This window comes from Numida meleagris, chromosome 12, assembly GCF_002078875.1.
Source record: "Numida meleagris isolate 19003 breed g44 Domestic line chromosome 12, NumMel1.0, whole genome shotgun sequence".
NCBI classification, from domain to species: Eukaryota; Metazoa; Chordata; class Aves; order Galliformes; family Numididae; genus Numida; species Numida meleagris.
The window spans coordinates 1,798,569-1,813,432 of record NC_034420.1 but is presented as its reverse complement, the minus strand read 5'-3'; the positions used below and the strand labels follow the sequence as shown (position 1 = coordinate 1,813,432).

The following is a 14,864-nucleotide window of genomic DNA, read 5'->3' as shown; positions in this document are numbered from 1 at the left end:
CTTCTTCAACAAATTACACAGCTGTCTAGAATCTCAGCGGAGAGAAACAGCCAAAAAAAAAGGGTTGGTTAAGAACACAAACCTGAGTTGTAGTGGACGCAAGAAGGAAACAGAAAAGCAGCAAACCACTGAAACCAGCCCAGAAAGACCTCAGCCCTGCTCCACACAGCCCTGGAGCTGGGGGCAGCTTCAGGAAGCACAGGGCACAGCGTTGCACACATCCACTGCCCTTGCGCTGCCCCAGGCACTCGCACTTGCCACGGCCAAGATGAGATGCTGGACTGGACAAGCCGTTGGTATAAACCAGCATGGCCACTCAAAGCTGCACATTAGGTTTCCTGGCATTTAGGCTGTCTAGTAAAGTGATTCGTTACAGAGTTTGCCGTTATGTTCTTTTTCTTGACCCTTTCAGCAATGCCTTCCCTGAGGAGCAACTTCTGATGATAATGTCAAGTGGAAAAACTGCTGGTTGGTGATGTGATTAGATAATCAGAGAAACCCAATTTTCGACTATCAGAAGGAATGGCTCTTTAACGACAAAAAAAAGGAAACAAGGTGCCCGAACAACAAAAATAGGTAGTGCTTTGTAAATTAAGTATTAATGTGGTTTAGGACGTTGTGCTGAGGCCACATGGAAACACGGTATATAAATGCATTTAAATACAAGAGCCCAAAGAAATTAATTAGTTTGACACAGAACAGCAGAACAGCCATGACTACAATAATCTCAAGGGCAGACTTGTCATCGTGGCCATCCACACAAACACAAGAAATGGTCCCCATTTCTTAACAAGAACCCCATCCAAATGCTTCCAGTCATCTCCGACATCCCAAAGACGAAGGATCGGGTTTTGGTTACACCAACCAACAAAGACTGCCTTGAAAAGCAATAGGGTGCTCCTGCGTGCTGACAGATTCACCTCCATGCACTTGGAAGAGCTCAACATAAGAAACAAGCAGATCACTCCTGCTAGGCTTCTCCAGAGAGCTTTCAATCCATAAAGGCACTATTCTCTGGTAAAAGTGCAGTTAGAACAGAAAAAAAAAAAAATTAGAAGAAGCACTTCAAAAAATAAAATTCTGTCTCTGTGATGGAACTTGAGATGGGAAATTGTGCAATCACAGGTGTGAACATTCACTCCAAGAACACTGCAATCCCACTCATTAAAACCCAAGTAGCCTGCAAGTTCTGACAGACGCGAACCAAGAACAGAGAGAAAAGCCCTGCAGACATCTCCATCATTTCCTTAGGTGATACCAAAAAAACACGTGGAGGAGCCGGGAGACTTTCCAAGGTGCACGTATCCTTTGTGACTAGCCCGGCAGTGCCTGGTGCATTATTTAGTATCATATGCAGAAGAAGCAATGCCTAACAAACGCATTTAAGGACTTGGTGAAGTTTCACCAACCTTCCCCAGCTTGTCAGCTGCCCGGCTGCCTGGCAGAGGAGACAGCTGATCCCCCCGCTTCCCGATTGCAGGCGGCAGAGCTCTTCGGGTAACTGTCTCTCTGTGTTTGCATCCAGCTACCTCCAGCAGCTTGAAGCGTGCACAAAGCACAAGGTAGAACTTGATCAAAATCCAGCTCACATTTTAGGCAGCGAGGGAACAACTGTACAAAGCAGCATTACATATACAATAACAATTGAATTTTGTGGAGAGATTTGACAGGTTACAGGTTGATGACACTGCTGCAGTCTCGGTGGAAATGCGGTTTGACGCAATTAGCAGCCAGGAACTAGAAAAGCAGCAGAACAAAACTGGCATTCCATGTATGACATTTGAACAACTGTGGGACCGGACACGAGCATAAAAACCCTGCACTGAGCTCAGAACAGGAATGAGATGAAACAGGAGCGTGTCGGGGCAACGGGACTCTGATCTCCCTTCTACTATTTAAAATTGAAGATCCAGAGTGTGAGTGACATTTACTCCCTCTGGAAGAGCAGGGCACAGTCTGCTACATGGATTCCACGGAAGACAGCAGGAGGTCACCCCAGAGCTGGGCAGAGGACAGCAGACCTGGAGCGTTTGGCTTCAGCCTCCCCCAGGCAGTGCTGAGCACACAGTGATCAGGGCAGCCAGGAGGGCACGCAGCTACGGGCACCATGGGGAATCCCATCAGAAAACAAGTGAAGGTGCAGAGCCGGACTGGTCACGCTGTCGAGCTGTGTCCCTCCGTGAAATGAGCGGAACGCGTGTACTGACAGCACGAGTCACACGGCCACCACAAGACCTCGCTTCAGCCAAACCTGCAGCAGGCAAAAAACAGGCCGGCAGGAGGCTGTCAAAGAAGACTCCTTTTATCCTGTTGTTTCTAACCAAAGCCTGCACACACACCTGTAATGAGGATCTGTCACGAGCAGGACACCATTTAAGCCTTTTTACAGCAGTAATTGAAATTCTTCCCCTACAGCACGCTGAATGCTGACAAGCTCTCCGCTTCCGTAAGTCCTTTACCGCACATACCTAATGTGGAATTTCTACAAAAATAAAATGGAACAAAACACCCAAGCAATGGAGAAGGTACTTCTGAACAAAAACGGCAATGACATTTATAATAACTGCAAGTATATCCATATTCTGCTTCAGCAAGGGTGGTAGGGTCTGCCAGTCTGCATACTGAGCAGGGACACCACACGCCTTCCATACATAATGGTACAGAAATGAAATCTAAGTGTACAGTGCAGCTTTGAGAAATTTAGGGGCGTTTGCTAGACGTTTCTGTTATAGAAAGACTTGCATTTGAAAAGTAATCTTGCTCTAACTGGCAGAAATTTCAAGATAAATGGGTCCCATATTTATTCTTTCAATAATAATACCGAACACTGAATAGAGTTCTTAGAAATTCAGAGCACTTCATAAAAATTAATTACTACTTAGTCCACCCTTCTGAGGTGCGAAGGCATCGCACTTGCACATACACAAGGATACCAATCACAGTGGATTAAATACCCTGGCCAAAACCACCGAGGCAGGCTTACTGATCACCCTCATTACCAAAGTACGCGTGTGCATGCATCTCCGTGTGTTTAAATGGGCTTATCCTCAGAGCCTTGCCCAGAGCATGGGTTTTTGCAGCAAAGCAGCCTGCTCGGTTGGTGCCTTCTCATATACATTGTCCCATAAATGTCTAATAAAAGATACCAACCCAAAATAACTGAAGAGATTTTTTTTTTTGTGGGATGTACGCGTTAAGATTTGAGGAATAAAAGCGGTGTTTCATTCAGCTAAGGAACAGAAATCCCATTGTTAAGAAGCTGCGTAGCGTTACAGTGACAATTCTTAACCAGATTGCCACTGAGCAGCATTTCATCAACCCACACTGGAACGCAGCAGACCTGAGGTACTGCGTGCCAACAAACGCTATAAAATCTGAGTCTTGACAAGCACACAAAGGGGGAACGGGCTTTGGAGCTAGTGACCGAGACTCGTCACCACCTACAATGTGACTGGCAGCCCGCTCGACCTGCTCTGGTGAACTGAAAGCACTTTAGCAGCCACTCTCGTTGCCAGCCAGTTTGGTGACGGTGGCTTTTCTCTGTACTGGGTCATTGGGTCCGTTCCTCTTTGTCTGAACAGCGGCAAAAGAATACATTGTCATGGGAACAAATAGGTATTTTTAGTTTTTCCGCAAGGCTTCTGTCGGTGGTGTCAGGGGAGGTTTCAGAGGGACACTACAATTAGTCAGCAGCATGTTACCTGGACGGACAGCCTGCCACTGATGTGTCGGGTAAAACACTTCCAGGTCTTCGGGATCAGCGTCATCATCTGTTATTGGCTCCTTCCCGCTGTCATCTTTTATGTCGCTCTCTTCTATTTTTGTAAGGGCAAATTCCTTTTGGACAGAAGAGATTCAGCTCATTAGCAATCGCATCTGGGTAATTTAGCGCCGGCTGAGAATACAAAATTTTTCCCTCGCCAGCAGATTTTTTTTTTTTGACATCCAAGATTCTTTCCACATGGTTAAATTTAGATTTAAAGTATATTAAAGGTTAAACATGCATAACTAGCATGACATTTGTGCTGAACAAAGCAACGCAGCTTATTTCCTATTCCAGTGCAGGCTGCAGGCTTAAAACAAGCTTCTGCAGAGCCTCACCTATCGAACGGCTGCAGCCAGGAGCCCTGCCTATTATTAGGGTTGTGTAACATTGTAGGACCCTGCTTCCCTTGCCTAAAAATATGTCAAACTTCTAACTTTTTCAGCTGAAATTTTCCACACTACTGGAACGCCTCAAGCATTTTTTTTTTTCTTAAATGCACTTATTTCAGGCTTGGAGAAGATTTCAACTAAAATAGTTCAGCTATTTCCAAAATAGGACACATGGAAACACACCGGTCGGCCCGCACCACGAAGACACAAGCTTCCTTTTCTTCGCGCGCCACTGCCCTACAAGTCCTTCCAAAGAAGGAGGCAGTGATCTGCACACCACTTACCTTGCAACTGCTGCACGTGGACACAGAGGTGCAGGAGAGCAGTTAGCAGGAGGGGTACGGCATCGCACAAAGGGAAAAATGGGGATGAAAAGCAGGAAAAAAATCCCTGCCCCCTAGGGAAAGCTCAGCATTCACTGGAAGGTCTCCCTAGAGAGCTGTTGGGAGTCACCGCAAACCTCAGAGGACAACGTTATTCCGAGTGCACAGCAAGTAACAGCCTCGTACTATCTCACAGCAGACTATTAAGTGCTTGGGAAGCTGGGCTTTGCTATTCTGGTTTTCACAGGAACAGATAACCCAGTCCAGGCTAATCATCCAGATAGCTCTGTTTCCATTGCAGGGAGCACTATCTGCTTCTGATATTGCCAAGAATGACACCACAGAATAATTTCAAATAACCAGCCTATAGGGAAAGATGATTCCTAATTGTTGGCAATTAGAATAAGAGTTACAGCCAGCTCGCTTTGTGAAGTGTTGTGATATTAATCCTTACAATATTTTCACAGAGGGAGGAAAAAAAAAAAAGAAGTCATTTAAGAGGTTAACTGAAAATTTCAGGCCACGTTCTGCCTTCACTTCTTCCACTCCTTGGAAAAAAGTGTGCATGTTGACTGGCAGAATCTGGATGCTTTGCATATAAATATCTATTATCCAGTCGAGGAGAGTGTTTCTGAGCAAAAGAAACAGCAGCCTGAGCAAAACACATACAATTAGCCATGATAGAGGTAACACATTAGGACGGTTGACAAATCTATAGAATGTTTTTATTTTGTCTGTCAAAAGGGATTGAAACCTCAGAAATACACTGAAAAAACAGAGCTTAACTCCTGCTTTCACTTAGTGCATTCGAGGCTCGAAATTGTTAAGATTATGACAAATGGTTAAAGCTCAGTAACAGCCACAAACAAAAAAAGCTAGATTCTACTGATGAAAATCAATGTTAACATTTTCTGAGCCCAGACTCAACAGGACTGAAATAAATGAGTGAGCGCAGTTATTACTTAGCTTATTTGCACTGCTATATTATTATCCAAGAGGGACTTAACCATACAGTCCATTGTAAATTTACTGACAGGCCTCTGACTGTTGTATCTGTTGAAACACGTAATGGAGATGGCTGATGTTTATGGCCTCTGCTCAGGAGAAGAGCTGTGGTCTGAATGTCCTATATGAGTAAAAGGATGTGTCTTGGCTCATTTAAATGTAACTGTCATAGTTTGGCCCCCAATTGCTTTGCAATACCCTGTGTCATTAACACCTCCAGGAAAAAGGCAACACCACACGAGCCCCCATTTATGCAGAGCGACAAACTGCTTCGTTATGTAGAATCCTTTTACGTTTGTTTTCACAATTAAAACAGTAAGAAGAAAGATGTTTTCTAAAGACCAACGGAAATGTCCTTAAAGGTAAAAATCCTCCTTGCTTTTATCAGTCTGAATCCCACTACAGCAAGCTGAGAACCCTCGGCAGGGACAGACAAGACAACCTGCAGCCTGTTCTCAGGGATGCAGCCACCACAGAGCCGGTGCAGAGGGAGCACAGGAAAAGGTGATCTGAGAGCTAACTACCTACTGAGCTGATCAGACACCTGATCTTCCATGTCAGGCTGCCTGCCGGGCCAGGCAGGTGGCACTGGGTGGCTGTCCCAACGCTTGTTCTCCAGCTTTTTCCTACAGCTGAGCTGACTACGCTCCACCTCCAGCCTCCTCCCTGCAACGAAGAGAAATTATCACATCGGTACCTGACTCCACACGGGTCCTAGGCCCACAGAGCGTATACTTAAATCTGCCCCTTGCATATGTTCCAGTTAATAGCACAGCCCACACAACCAACAGACCAGCAAGCTGCGACACATAGGCAGGAGCGAGCATCCAGGGACATGGAGGCCAGTAATCCCCTATGTGGGTGTTGCTGCAGAAATCAATTTTAAGCCACAGCATAAATTAAGCTAAATAAAAACCCACACACAAAACCAAACATCCAAACAAACAGAACTCCACTCAACACTGCTACACAGCGTCCTTCATGCAAGCTCCTCGAGGAAACTTCCCAGATTTGATCTGGCAGGGCTGGGCACCTGGGGCTCAAGTGTGAAGGGCAGAGAGCTTCCACTCACCTCAACCGCAGCTTCAAAATACCACAAGTAGCAAAATGTGGGCAAGTGAGACATGAGGACCCAAGAGGGTGCTCTTCTAAACCTGACTCACTCATAGTGACTCAACAGAGGCACAGCTACAAGAATAACTGAGCCCATCTCCTCTTGCCACTAGACCACATCATTAGCTCAGGCTCCTGGCATAGAGGAACACATGACAGCTCCAAACAGAAAAAGTGACACCCAGCAAACAAGAGCTGCCCAAGAGCACAGCTCCCTTTGCAAACCCTTTTGACTGAGTATTACAGTGGATTTCCTGAGGCTAAGGCAAACAGTCTTAAGAAGGAAGCCCTTCTGAAATTTTGTTATTGAAGATCAGCTGTTGAGGAGGGAAGCAGTGATTGACCAGCTGCTGTCAGATTCTGCGTGACATTACAGCACGACCGAGGGAGGTGTGACCCCACCAGAGAGGCTGAACAACCCTCTGCAAATCTGGCATCCGGACACTTACGGGAACTCTCTCGCTTAGGCTTGACTGGAAAAACACTGCAGAAACCAGCAGGAGCAGCAGGCTGACTTTGGCAACAGTGCAGAAGGGAGCAGCCCAGTGAGACATTGCCACCCACCTGCAAAGCAAAGGAAAACAAAACCAAGAACACTTTAGAACAAATTTTCACAGGTTTCAGAAATCTTTACCCAGCATTTTTCACCACAGCACAGGCTTAGGGGTGTGAGGCTGTAGGATACGCCAGCTCTAGGTGTTAGTTCACAGGTCTCACTGGGGGGAACACAAAAGCACAGGGTGCCGACTGCTAATGGAGTTTATGGCAGGTAACGACAAAGTACTCTGTACTGACCCTGCAGGGGCTCACGTGTCTCCTGGAAAATATGAAGAGACTACAGGGAAAAAACAGAATTTGGTTGTGGTCCTGCAACAGTTTGTTATGCACGTGCCTCATTTAAAACACAAAAATAGCCATGTTAATTCAAATTAGACAAAAACATAAGCCATCAAATAATCAGCTGTTCATTTAAATCCACATGCGTGCTTTGCTTGAGGAAAACAACATTTTGCAGAGGTGAACAAGATTTACTCAGCAGTTCCTGCAGCACGAGGCTTTCCCTGCCTGCCCCGGTGCCGCCCTGCCCACCTTGTGCAACAGAGCTGGCTCTGCTTGTGCTGCAGAGGGACACGGAGCCCACACAGCAAGCGCGTGGGCCTGGGCAGACAGCAGGCCACCAGCCGTCTTAGTCCAGAGCTGCAGGTTTATTTATCCATTAAATGTTCAACCACGCTCCCAGCGAGCCGCAGCACGAGGCTGAGGCCCAGCAGCAGCACCCAGCTCGCCTGGCCTCGCGCTGGGTAGGGAGGGGAGCAGGCTGCCAGCACGCAGGCTGGAGAAGTATTTCCTTTGATTGGCTCTAAATTTACACGCTGCTAAATTAAACTAAATGAGGTCTTTTGAAAGAAGATGGGACTGATTAGTTCCGTTCAAACACTCCTTCATTACTCATCCCTCCATCCAGCCTGCTCCTACTCCTATCCAGGTTTTAAAGAATTTCCTCCCATACATGCCATCCTAAATATCTTTCTCCCTCTGTTGTCCATCAGGATGGCAAATAACATCACAGTTTTTCTCTCCTTCGTGCAAACACCTTCTACTTCCACAAAATCAAAAATAAGCTTTAAAGGGAGCTGTCAGGGCCAAATCCATCAGCCTTTTCCTCAGCCAAACTTTCCCTGATGCCAGAAAGGCTTACACCTGAATCTCTACTTGCCAGAGCCTGGGCCCATGAAAGCTCCTCTCCAGGTGGCCTGCTGCATGCAGGAAGCCAGGATGCTGGGGAACCACAGGTGCACCTGACACCAGCTCCTGCCAAGGAAGCAGGACAAAGAACAGCAGTGTCTACCTTGGAAGCTCAACAGCCCTCAGTGGAATTATTTTTTTAATGTTCCCCCCCACCCACAAACTTGTGTTATTGCTTTTTGAGTTGCTGTAGCCCATCCTTCTTTGATGGTCTCCTCATCTCTAACAAGACAAAAAAATCACACCAAGGAAGGACCCACACGCCCCTCCTTAAGCTACAATCAGAGCAGAAGAAAAGCTCTCTTTTTTCAGAAGACAGGCAAAGTCAACCTGAAGCCAAAATCCACATTTCTCACTTAGGATGCTGCCAAAGGCAACATGGCTACAACCAAAACCCAGAGCAGTACTTGTGGGCTCAACCTCCATCTGCTCTCAGCAGGCATACGTGCCCCTCCAGCTAAAGCCATGCACAGGACTTCAAACTCAGACTGACCAAGACAAAAAGTTCCCCCCCACCGCTCACTTCAGAAGAAACTGCTGCTTTTTACATAGGGAACATGTTGTTCTCTTCATATTAGAGGCAAAAAAAAAAAAAAGTGGTTGGGATAATGAAAAATAGATGTATCCTGAACATTTCACCTGCAAGTCCGGAAACAAAAAGAGAAAAGAAGAAAAAGAAATTCAACAAAGCAGTGGTTGAAAGAAAACGCACACTCCCGTATAAATAGAGCTCACGTGTACCGAGGAGGCTGGTAGCAAGTGACAGCACAGCCTCTTTAAAGCCTACAACCTCATGCTTGCCTGGAACATGACATCTGCACAACAATTAGCAGTCTGCCTCGGTCCCAGGTAGGCAGGAGGAGCTAACATGTGAAACTCGGGGGGTTTGAAGCTCCTGGAGAGAAGCCCATGCAAGCTCACATCTTGTTATAAGGCAGACGTAAGCAGACGGTGTGAGAGTACTTCCAAATGGAATACTACACACATACAAAGCATTTTTGGAAACAGCCCTGCAGCTGGCAAAGCAGAAGGAATGGTAACTGTGACCCCACCTGCACAGAGAGCGCTGGCGCTGATTTACAGGCATCGTTTTGGGATGCAGCAGCACCCACATACAGCTGTGGGCGATCAGTACTATCCCTGCAGGAGGATGACCACCCCGCCAATTCCCCTTGCAAGGGGCAGGGTGTTACTTCCAATTTTCCTCTTTTTGTGGTAGAAAATCAGGTAATTGGAGAAAAGCAAAGGGTCACCCTCAAAGCAGCGTCGGCTCCCGGCAGCGGGCGATGCGCTCGTGCCGCAGCTCGCTACCAGCTTTGCAGCACAGAGCAGTTGTGCCACACGGCTCCAGAAAAGCTCCCTGCACCAGTGGCTGCAGAAACCCCAGCATCCCCGCTGCGTTCTCTGCTAGGAGAGATATTTTACTCATTTCTCTGGCTGCACATCAGTAAGTGCTGCACAGCCCTGCAAATGCAGTTGCTGTAGTCATAGGTGACAGTTCAAAGGAAGTCAGTAACAGGAACATATTTCATTAATGCCTTCTGCTGCTGGGAATGCACCACTCTTTCATGTCCTAACTCAAAGCATGTACCGCGCGCACTGTGTCACTTCAATAAATCTATCCAAAGCCTCATCTGAATTCTGATCAGCTGCTTCATAAGAGCACACAAACATCTCAGAGAGCTCCCCAGCCCGTGCTCTGTTTTATGGCCAAGAGGAAGCAATAACAATAAGCTAATCCTTGTTCTCATCTAAGGATCAAGGGTGCAGCATGGGAATTGTAAGCCTCACAAAACAGTCTGAAAATGGACTAGTTTCAGGCTTGGTACCTGTGCAGCCAGCCTTCATTGAGACGGCCGATGGCAACGAAAGAACCCATAGCACTTTGTGTCCACAAGCAGAAAAATTCATCAAGTTCCTCTTGCTGAGCATAAGGCAGCATGGAGAGCGGTCAAACAATGAAAGGCATTGAGGAATACACCCAGGAGCCCTTCAGCTGAACTGGTGACACAAAGGCCTCCAAGCACCCAGCACTTAGGTTCGAGCCAAAGTTTGACTGCCAGTAATAAGCAGTTCAGAAAACTGTTATAAAGAGCTGCGTAAAGTGGGATGTTGGACTGAGGAGATGCGCTCAGCACTGCAGGTGCTGCACTAAGTTTCAAGTTACAAGATCCCTGTTCAAACACAGTATGGTTTCAGTGATACCACATCTGTGGACGTGGCCAGCGTGACATGCTAGGTGATGTGGAAACACAACAGAAATTCAGCTGATCCAACCTAAAATTTTCTTTCTTTGAGCAACAGCGTTCCCAGATCCATAGTGAGCACCCACTTCTGTTGATTTGCTGCAGAGCAGTGAGATGTCTCAGGAACAGCCCAGGACCAGCAGCCCCTCCTCTTCTGATGAGCAGCGCAGCTGCACGGGCAGGAGGAAGAGGAAGGTTTTATCTGAAACCCAGCCTGCGTGTACGAGAGGAGGCATCTGTGGACAAACAAAGTAGACCGCAAGACATGTTTTGCCAGTGCTGCAGACGTGGCAGGACACTCCTTTCCTCACATCTGCCAAGGAGGAAAGGGATGCTCCTGTAAGGTGCATGCATAGCCAACTGACAATTTACACTAAGAAATCTGTGATTTATTGCATACTGCTCCTTAAAGGTATCAACAGACTGCACACAGGTGACACAGTTGTACTGACCGACTTAGCTGCTCAGGAATAGTCTGGGCAAGGTCATCCCCAGTAGTACAGGTAAACTGTTCACTAGTCAACAGCTCGCTACGCATGGCCCAGCAGCTTTCAGAAACACGCTGCCACTCTCACATCAGCCCGGCAACCAAGAGCAGCAGCCCTGGAAGAGCAGCTCCCAGCTCGGAGCAGCTCCTGCCGGCCGGTCCAGTGGTGCTGCCTGGCAGAGACGTCTGGTGTCGTCACACAGAATACAAGAGGTCGACAGCATCCTCGACTGCGGCTCATCAGTGGGTGAGATTAATCATAAAAGTACCATCCCTTGTCAATTTGACAAGTGTACTTATCCTCTGCTTCAGTACGCTCATGTTTAAACTGTTTGCATTTTGTTTAGTATGCTCATGTTTGAACTGTTCACATTTTGCTTATTATGCTCACGTTTAAATCATTTATACTTTGCTCAGAAATAGATGCTTCTGTAGTTAAGTTTCACGGCTACAATAAAATCACTGAGACTTGGCATTTGGTTTGCTGTCACTTTGTTGTCGGGTATCCAAAGAACCTTGCTGTCCCCTCACTATGTACTTCCCCCTTCACTGCAGTTGGGTCGGCACAGTCCTCACCTCCAAAATGACAAGTGGGGTTGTTCTGCAAATATGGCCATTCTCTTGTAACCAGGCTAACACAGGGCAGCCTGGAAACACCTGCGTCTTGGTGGACACGGGCCCAGATGATCACATATCTTCTTAGCAGATCACAGTTCTGAAGACCCACCTCAGCTCCCCACCCTCTGACATTGCACCGCAGCTTCTGGCAAGGACAGATCAAGCACAGGATTCTTGAATTCTGGATTCCTGAATATCACCTAGAGATGGGAGCCATGAGGAAACAACCTGCCTATATTAAAAACCCAACGGCTTTCATAAGAGAAGGCACTGTCCTTCCAAATATGCCTGCCTGCCAATGGCTACCTGCAGTGCATTTCAGCATGGAGGACTCAGGAAGAGGATGCCAGCCAAAGAGCAAGAAGCTGCAAGAACCACAAGGAGCTACCAAACCTCATTCTCTGCCTTTGTAGGACAGCTGCTGGAATTTGTACAAAACCTCCCTCGCTGGAACATGCCCAAAGCCTTCTCCTCAGACAGGTCCTGAGCAGCAGCACTTCCAAAAGGAAGCAGGAGTGAATCTTCCTTCCACATAAAGCCAATGTTAAAATGTCAGTATCTTCTCATCCCAGTGAGACACTGCGATGTCCCCAGCTCCACGCGGAGCCCCATTGCTCTGAGAGCCACCAGCCCCTGCCAGGGGGACAACTTCAGCACAACGCCTCACACACAGGTAGCAGGACAGCAAGCACAGCCTGTGCACAAGCACCTCGCACCACGCCAGATTGCAGGATGGCATGAAACCACACTACAGATCATCCTGTTGATATCGCTTAATAAACTACTCCTAAAACATCTATTCTTCTTGCTTGCTCCTCATCACTTACTCCTACCAGGACTGTGCTGTCGTGTGTTGAAAGCACTCCTACACAAGGAAGAGGTAGTGGGAACACCTTGCCATATCTGCAGCCTACAGGGAACCCACACAGCAAGGAGGCCACGCTTCTAGGTTTACACAAATAAATTACAGCAAGGACTCTGCTGCTCGAGCGCAGACTGCCCCAGGACAGCAAGTTCTGCTCTTCAGGAGGTCTGAATTTGGACAACTGCAAGGAGAGGAACATTGAGTCCAAAAGGCAACAAATCAGCCACGAGGTCCCTTGGGTAAGCAACTTCTCTCAGGATGGACCTGGCAGGGGAACACAAATCCCTTGCTGAATCCTCCCTTCTCCATGCAACCTGGCATAAACCAATGTGGGACACAAGAGATCTCTGGGCACAGGTCTGCAGACCATGGGACTTGGACAGATGACAGCAGGGCAGCCAAGAGAGTCAGAGGGTTCCAAGCTCTGTCGCACGCCATGCCCCAGGAGGGATGGCTGCCAGGCTGCTACAGGCTCCCCACAGAAGCTCTCTACTTCGTCCTGAACTGTCCCACAAGCAAAGTTGTGTAGGGAAGACAAGGGCAACCACAGCAGAATTGTGTGCTTACACAGCCTGGCACCTACTGTTGCATCATGCAATCTTTACAGCCACTATTAATAATTCACAACAATAAATATGAATAGCCCCTGCAGGCTTAGCCTTCAGCTAACATTAGCAGTCAACCCCTCTAACAGCTACAATACCACCTAATACTGCTCTGCCCTACACCAACATAACTGAGAGCGCAGAGGGAACCTCTCCAGCACTGCAGGCACCCAGGCTGGGAGCAGAGAGGTCTGTAAGGCATCAGTGCTCCTGACCCAGCACTGCATGGGATGGCCAAGGAGGTGACAGAAATCTCCAGTTTACCTTCTGTAAGAACTGCTCCTCTAGGGCTGCAGTCTGGGGAATGAGCATTCCCCCAATACCTCCCTGCCCTGCTGCACCCAGCCAAGGCTTCCTCACCACACATAGAACCTCCTCGTTATCTTATTTTTCATCCAAGACATCACATTACTTCCTGCTGCTACACTTACTCCTATCACACCATATCCACAGATAAAGCCTGCACTGCTCTGTGTGCAACCACAGCACATCTGTGTGACACGCTGAGCACCGTGCCTTGGTGCTGCTGCCTGGCACGTGGCGGCTGAGGATGATGGGGAGGAGAGCTGAAGCAAGCGGTGGAAGCTGCTGCTCAGCTCCGTCATCTGGATGCTCCCAGCAGATACATCTGCAACACTGACAGCCCTAACCAGGCCTAACCAGGAGCACTCTTCAAAACCTAATTAGTTACTTAAATAGCACTGTTTATACACACTGCATGCAGTTTAACACTGAACATCATTTAGTCTATTTATTAAATTTACTTCATAAATTCCTTCAGAAACTTCAGCGTTCACAGAAAATGCTGCTCTCCAGAGGGCAGGGGCATAGCTTCCTTCTCCGGATGCCTGAAGCCTGAGCAGGGCTGTGGCATGCCTTCTGCCAGCCCATAGCTTGTTAACAGCAGTGACAGAGGGTCTGCTGCTCAGCGCTGGGAGGAGCATGCAGAACCAGAGCACACCTCGGAGATCAGAGAACGGAATTTATCATTTATTATTGATAAATAACAAATGTATTCAACGTTACGACAGCTCTGTGCCTGCCTGCACGCATACCTGACATTCTCGCTCAGCAGCGTCAGGACTAATGCTTGTATCAGAGCACAGGAGCACACATTTCTACCAGCTTAGGACTTGCCCAGAGAGAGGAGAAGCACAGAAAACCTTTGGGACAAACATCTTCCTGAAGATGAACGCCGGAGGAGCTCCACCTCGCACCGCACAGCCTGCGCTCCGAGCTGCTGCACTGCCGACCTCTGCCTGTGCCAAAACCCTCTGCCAAGCCTGTCACAACAAACAGAATCCCTCTGCCTCACCCTTCCCCATCCTCCCACACATCAGCCAAAAATGCCCCTCCTCCTGCCTGCACCTGTTCCCTTCTCCTGCTCCTTGCTGCTGTTCCCCATGCACTGCTCAAAATCAAGTGATTTTTCCACCCTAGTCGCACCTATCATTTCCATTAGCCCCTATTTGTCTTGGCTCAGACTAACCAATGTGTGTGCCAGCGAGCAGCACAGCTCTCGTTACCCTCTCCCAGAAGAGGTGTCATGCTGGAGAACCAGGGCTCTTCCTAACATGAAGGAAACCGCACCCAGCAGCTGCCAGGGCCTGGGCAATTCCAGCCTGTCTGGGAACAGCCTTTTCTGTTTTCCACGTTCACTTGTGGCTCTCACATTGAGCACAAACCTCCTTCCTCTCTTCA

At 47.9% G+C, this 14,864-nt stretch overlaps 1 protein-coding gene across 3 annotated transcripts in view; it reads right to left on the bottom strand.

Annotated features, from left to right (window-relative positions):
- The window catches only part of SIL1 (SIL1 nucleotide exchange factor), a 92,112-nt gene that overhangs the window by 62,131 nt on the left and 15,117 nt on the right, over nt 1-14,864 (bottom strand). For all 3 annotated transcript variants that reach the window (XM_021410933.1, XM_021410934.1, XM_021410935.1), the window contains 2 exons: nt 7,046-7,160; nt 3,702-3,837 (listed from right to left, as the gene is read on the bottom strand). In XM_021410933.1, coding sequence (XP_021266608.1) covers nt 3,702-3,837; nt 7,046-7,160 — 251 coding nt within the window. The remainder of the gene's footprint in view (nt 1-3,701; nt 3,838-7,045; nt 7,161-14,864) is intronic.